Source organism: Marmota marmota, unplaced genomic scaffold (genome assembly GCF_001458135.2).
Source record: "Marmota marmota marmota unplaced genomic scaffold, marMar, whole genome shotgun sequence".
Classification (NCBI taxonomy): domain Eukaryota; kingdom Metazoa; phylum Chordata; class Mammalia; order Rodentia; family Sciuridae; genus Marmota; species Marmota marmota.
This window is the reverse complement of record NW_025999962.1, coordinates 8,142,069-8,148,196: the sequence shown is the minus strand read 5'-3', so window position 1 is coordinate 8,148,196 and position 6,128 is coordinate 8,142,069. Positions and strand designations below refer to the sequence as shown.

Genomic DNA, 6,128 nt, shown 5'->3' with positions numbered 1-6,128 from the left:
GCCCCCAGCCCCGGTAAACAAGCCGCCGCCGCGCCCGCCGCTCGAGTAAGCTCCATCCTTCGGCGGTACAGGCTCCTCCGGGTAGAGGGGGCGTCAGCGAGGCAGGTTGCCCCAAGTCCCAGCAAGCCTCACCCGTACGTGGAGGCGGCGCTGCCGAGCTGTGGCGCAGCTTGGGGCCGGGGCGAGCCACCCCAGGTGCCCTGCAGAGCCAGGCCGGTAGCAGCGCCCCTCTAACTGTCCCGAGTGAGAAGCCCCGGTGCAGACTGCCGGGTCCCGCCTTGGGGGCAGGTGACTTGGTCTGACTTGGTCTGACTTCCATCCCTCTGGGGCCTCATCCTAAAGTGGGGCTCTCAATAAATAATCCCTTCGCTTAGGGTTGTGAAGATTAGCTGTGTTAAGCCACATAACGCACTTAGATGAGTGTGGAACACGATAAGTGCAAATAAGCAGTAATGAAATCAATTTCAAAAAACCTAGAGGGCCCAAGTCTGCCAGGGTGGGAACCCAGGGCTCTGCTGCTGCTGCTGCCCAACCCCAGCTGTGGAGGAGGAATACCTCTTACTCTGTGGCTAGAAGCCATTAGTGATTGTCTTGGTCTTCAGCAGGGGCCTTATTCTACAGATGGGGAAATGGAAGCACAGAGAGATTGAGGGTTTTACCCTGGGTCACACAGCTGGTGAAACTACAAAAACTACTATTTTTCTAAGGTAAATGGTCTGGCCCCAAAGCCTGAGCACATCCCATTGAACTGGCCAAAAGGCCAACAGACAAGAGAGACTCCTGGCTTGGTCACCTTGGGTGGAGCTGGCTATGTCTTACAGCGGGTGGGTCCACAAGCCTTGGGATCCAGCAGCCTGAAATTCAAATTTTCCCAGCTGACTCTGCAACAGCTCTTTGCCGGGGCTTCTGTCTCTCCATCTATGAAATGCAGTACTCTAGGGCAACTGATGGGCCAATGTCTGGCTCCTAATGGGAGTTTTTTGATTGGCAGTTTGGTGACTGCTGTACTCACTGATGTTACTATTTAAGTTCCACAGAGCCAGGCCTTCCTAAAAGATATGGTAGCATTCACAAGTGGGAAAGAAAGGAAAGTATCTAGTATGTGGGGGTAGCAGGGTACTGGGAAGGATGAAATGAGACTGGAGTACCTAGGGGGTCTCCAGGGTGCAGAGACCACCATAAACCTCCCAAAGGGCATGAGTTACTTTGACATCCTCTGCCCTCTACTCCCAACCCCTCCCTGTGCCATTTTGTTGCATAAGAAGCAGGAGCCCTGCTCAGTGGTGTGGCGCACACCTGTAATCCCAGCAATTTAGGAGGCTGAAGCAGGAGGATTGCAAATTCAAAGCCCGCCTCAACAACTTAGCCTTAGCCTAAGTGACTCAGTGATACCCTGATTCAAAATAATATTAACAAAAGGGTTGGGGATGTAGCTTAGTGGTAAAGTGCCCTGAGTCAATCTCTGATACCCAAAACAAAACAAGCCAAAAAAGCAGCAGCAGCAAGAGAGCCCCTCTGACATATCTGCTGGGGAAGGGGACACTCACTGTCCTGCTCCTGGGGACCAAAAAAGGCATAGAAAGCTCCAATGGAGCCTGGCTCGGAGTGAGTACAGTTTGGGTTGGGTATGGTGGCCCATGCCTGTAAACCTAGCAACATGGGAGGTTGAGGCAGGAGAACTGAAGTTCAAGGTAAGCCTGGGCATCTTAGTGAGACCCTCTCTCAGAAACTAAAAGGGCCGGGATGTAGCTCAGTGGGAGAGCACCCTTGGGTTCAACTCCCAGTACCACAAAATCAATTACAGTTTGCTTATGGTTAATTGTAATTAACAGAAGTCTTCTTGCCCAGAGTGAGGACAGTGGCCACCAAGCAGGAGGACCTGAACCACACACCCCCGCCTGCCCAAGGCTGGCACTGTCCAGCCAAGGCTCCTGCCCAGGGGAATAGTCTGCCAGCTCCATCCCACCACCTTTCTTAGTCTCTGTTGCAGGCACCCTCCCCCCAGGAAGGGAGACCCCTGCTCTCCTGCCTCTACCCTGATTGAGCCGCTTTCTTCTCCCAAGTGAGGTGGGGATGGCTGGCAGTACCTGCCTCGCGCAGGTGGCACCAGTGATGGTGGTAAGTGGGTAGCACACTGCTTGGGGTTGGCAATTATAGTCTTGGATGACCTCCCCTCTCTGGGCCTCAGTATCCTTATCTGAAAAATGAGCTCTTGTTAGAATGGAATCCCCTAGTTCGTTTCCTAGGTGGGGCACCTTCCAAGCTACCCACCTAACTCTGTACCAGCTGCAGACATCCCCACTAAAAGCGGGTTGAGCCTGGCACCCCGCAGTTTTTGCCCTTTGTCGATCCTCCTAACAACCCACCCAAAGGATGGTTTATGGCTCCAATGTGAAGACCTGAAAGCAGACGCCCTGCCCTGCTAGGACCTGCCCAAGGGCTCACAACTGTCCACTGTGCAACCAGGAATCCAGTACCAAGGAGAGGGGACAGGCATAAGGCATCCCCTGGGTCACCTGGTCAAATAGGGCTTCCTGAGCTCCACTGGGGTCACAAGAGGGCCCACGTGATGTCTCAGAACATTAAGAAAAAAGTGGGCCAGGGACATAGGCCCACAGAAACAGCCAGGGCCTCTGCTCTCTGGCTAGCTCCCTCCTCCTGACTGAAGCTCTGAGGGACGGGCAGATGTATTGGTCTTTAGGATAGATCGATGAAAGTGGGAGAGAAGGAACTTTTCATTAATAGGGGGTATCCGATTAGAGAAGGAAATCTATCAAGCTGTAGTCAGGAAGACGAACAGCAAAGAGTGTCTGGAAGGCCAAAAAGCCAGAAAGCCCCGCCCACTGCCATTCCTGAGAGCTGGGGGAGGGGAGGAAGGGCTGAAGAGCCCCTCCACCCGTTCCAGAATCCACCTGTGGCCAGTGGGGGAGGGGGTCCTCCCAAAGCTCCAGGCTTATTTGGAAGGAAGGACTGAGGAGTGTATTATCTACCTGCTGGTCACCAGCTGTCATCAGGATGCTGTGGTGGCTCTGAACTCGTGCCCAGTCCTTTCCCCTTACAAGGCAGAGCTGCTGGCGAGAGGACTATTGAGCCCATTTCACACAGAGGGAAGCTGAGGCCCGCGGGGCTGTCTCCCCCTCTGAGGCCTCCCACATCCCTCCCAGAAAGCCTGCTGGTCCAAACACCACGTCGGCACGCCCCCCCTTTCTACACACACCAGGTGAGCAGGAAGCCCCAGGTGCGGACAGCAGGGGGGAGAGGGGGTTTCCAGGAGTCCGTCTGCAGGAGGCAGGCCGAGGGCGGGGCACCCACAGACCAATGTGAGGCCCCACGGCTTGCTCTTCCCTCCCCCAACAATTCCCTGCTGGGAGGTGATTGGTTGGTGGGCGGGCTCCTGATTGGGCTTCAGCAGGAGAGGCGGAGCACACGGGGGGAGGTCTTAGGCCCAGCTCTCCGACCCCCGACTGTGGGATGGGAGGGTTGGGGCAGCAAGGAAACTGACCTGAAAATGGGGAGGACTGTTCAAGTCCCAACTGTGCCTCTACTTGCTGTGTGACCTTTTCTGAGCCAGTTGCTCATCTTGAGCGCTCAGGATCACACCCACCTCCCAGAGCTGTCTGGGGATCTACTCTGGAGACTGGAAAGTGCCACCCAAAGGCAAGGTGGCCCCAGGCTCCATCCTTCCCTAGTGGCTTACCCAGCAGTAGACCTGCTGAGCTTGGGCCCCTTCGCCTGGTTATCAGCCATCTGGGAAGCAAAGATGCCGGGTCTTCACTCCCAGTTACCAGGAGAAGCCCAACACTGAGAGGGCAGCACCACAGGAGCTGAACCCCCACCTCGGGCGCCTGTGCTCCAACCCCTGAAGGCAGCGGTGGAGGGGAAACTGATGACTTAGTCAGGGTCAGCTGCCCAGTCACGAAGGCAGCCTGGGCTAAAAGCTAGGCAGGGGAGGGGGCACAAAGGGCGGAGGGATGGACAGGTAGACACACACGAAGGAGCCTTACTTTGGGGGCCATCCTTTCCACTTCACCAGATATTCCACTTTGCCCTGGGAAGAGAGAGAAACAGGAATAGTGAGACAAACGCTTGCCCCAACCTGTCAGGACAGGGAAGTCTCAAATGGCTTTGGAAAGGATCTTGGTCCCAGATACCCTCTGCAAACAGCTGCGCTTTGACACACAAATACAACCCGGGGACCCTCCACTAGATCCCTACCAACCCAGAGACCCCCAAATGCCCCTGGGGCCAAAGCTCAGAGCTCTTGTCACACATGGGGCCATGCATGCATGGCCAGAGATCCACAGTGGCCAGAATCTCAGCGTCAAATTCATGACTACTGGAAGACTTTCCCAATGGCTCTGGCCCTATCAGCTGAGTCTGTGCAAGAAGGACCCTTACATCAAAAGACCCTAGCAGGACCCCAGAGAAGGCTGACACACTCTCCACCTTCAGCAAGGCAGTAGATCCTTCCAATTATTAGGAAATAGAGCCAGTTCCTCCTCCCTTCTTCACAAGGGACAGGGACTTTTATAAGTGTGCAGTCCAAGCACATTGACTGGGCAAAGCTCCTCTCAACCACAACTTTAAGACCAAGATATGGCACCTCCTCAAAGAGGCCTTCCCTGGCCACCCTCCTGTCACTGTCCTCCCTAGCACCTGGCAGTCCTTCAGCAGAGCACACAGCCCATCCACAGGCATCTGTACTTATTTCCTCATTCATCACTGAGCCGCATCCCCTCTGCCAGAACACTGGAGGTGTCCCTGGGGCTAAGGATGGTGCCTGGAATAGATCTCCAGGGAATGTTTTCAGAGGCTGGCTGACACAGAGGTCCCCATTCTCTCATAACCCCTTCCACTGCCCCCCCCCCACCAGGTTGTAGAATGGTGTGATGGTTGTACCTGCCTCTGGAAAGCACTGGGCTTTGTAGAATAAATTAATCCTCTTTTAAACCCAGGAAAACCTGGGGGAAGGGAAAGAAAGAAGGAGAGGCAGCCCCATTCAGAAGCAAGCTAAACAAACCCCAAGCCCAGTTGGGGAGAGAAAAGAAGTTGACCTTTGGCTCAAGATGCAAGGACTGAGTTTTCATCATGGGAAAAAAATGGGCTTGCAAGCAACCACCAGAGCTGCTGCTCCACCTCTTCTCTAACTTGCTGTGGGTCTTTGAGCAAGTCACTTTCCCTGCCTAGGGGGAGGAGAACACCAGGAGCCTCCCAAAGGGCATGAGTAAGGAGATGAGAGAAAAGGACAGGGGGGAGTACCAGGAGAGGAACTTTTCCCTACGTAAGCCCCCAGCCCAACCTCCAGTCCCCCTTAGGCAAACGTGCACTGGAAGCGCAGACTCTGGGCCAGGAAAATCAAATTGGTACAAGGTGCGGGGTCCTGAGCAGCATGGACGCCTCTTTAAATTGCAGGGTGTGTGTTTTGAAGGCGTAGGCAGATGGGGAGGAGCTTTCAGGATGCCCCAACGCCGGCGGCGGCTTCAGAGCCCGGGCGGGGCTGGAAGCTGGGGACCCGGGTGGTGTGGGGGCTGGGAAAGAGGGGTGTGCACTGCGGGATAAGGATAGGAAAAGGTCAAAGTCCAGCAGGAAAACTTCCATAGGCTAGAGGACACTTTTTCAAAGCTCCGCCTCCAGCTTCAAGGGACTTGTTACTAAGAGTCCACAGTGCCGAGTTCGAGACCCAGCTCTGACACTAACGCACCGGGCAAGTCAACCTGGGCCTGCCTCCCCATATTTAAAATGAAAAGGAGATGAGGCAGGACGGCACTCGGAATTCCTATCCTACCCGATCCTCGTCGCAGTTGAGGTGGACTCAGCTGCCCCCAGCAACTTGCGCCAACAACTTTGATTCTACTCGCCCCACACGGTGGCAGGGAAACTGAGGCACCGGCGGGGGAGAGAGGCCCGGCGGCGCAGAGCTGCCTGACCTCCCCCCAGCCCCACGTTCCCCTAGCTCCAGCCTGAAGGGGGTGGTGCTGGAGACCCGAGGCGACTTCTGGGGTCCTGGGGCCGCCCCCGGGCAGCCTCACCTTCCGCACGCGCTTCTTCCGGATGCTCTCCACCGCGAACACCTGCTCACCGATGGCTGACAGCTCCATGTGGGGCGGCGGGCGAGCGGGCCCGGGGCC

At 55.8% G+C, this 6,128-nt stretch overlaps 1 protein-coding gene across 2 annotated transcripts in view; it reads right to left on the bottom strand.

Moving 5' to 3' along the window:
* Positions 1–6,122, bottom strand: part of Cbx7 (chromobox 7) — a 19,826-nt gene extending 13,704 nt beyond the window's left edge. For both annotated transcript variants that reach the window (XM_015501899.2, XM_015501900.2), the window contains exons 1-2: positions 6,030–6,122; positions 4,005–4,048 (exon numbers count right to left, since the gene is read on the bottom strand). In XM_015501899.2, coding sequence (XP_015357385.1) covers positions 4,005–4,048; positions 6,030–6,098 — 113 coding nt within the window. In that variant the 5' untranslated portion in view covers positions 6,099–6,122. The remainder of the gene's footprint in view (positions 1–4,004; positions 4,049–6,029) is intronic.
* Positions 6,123–6,128: the final 6 nt, after the last annotated feature.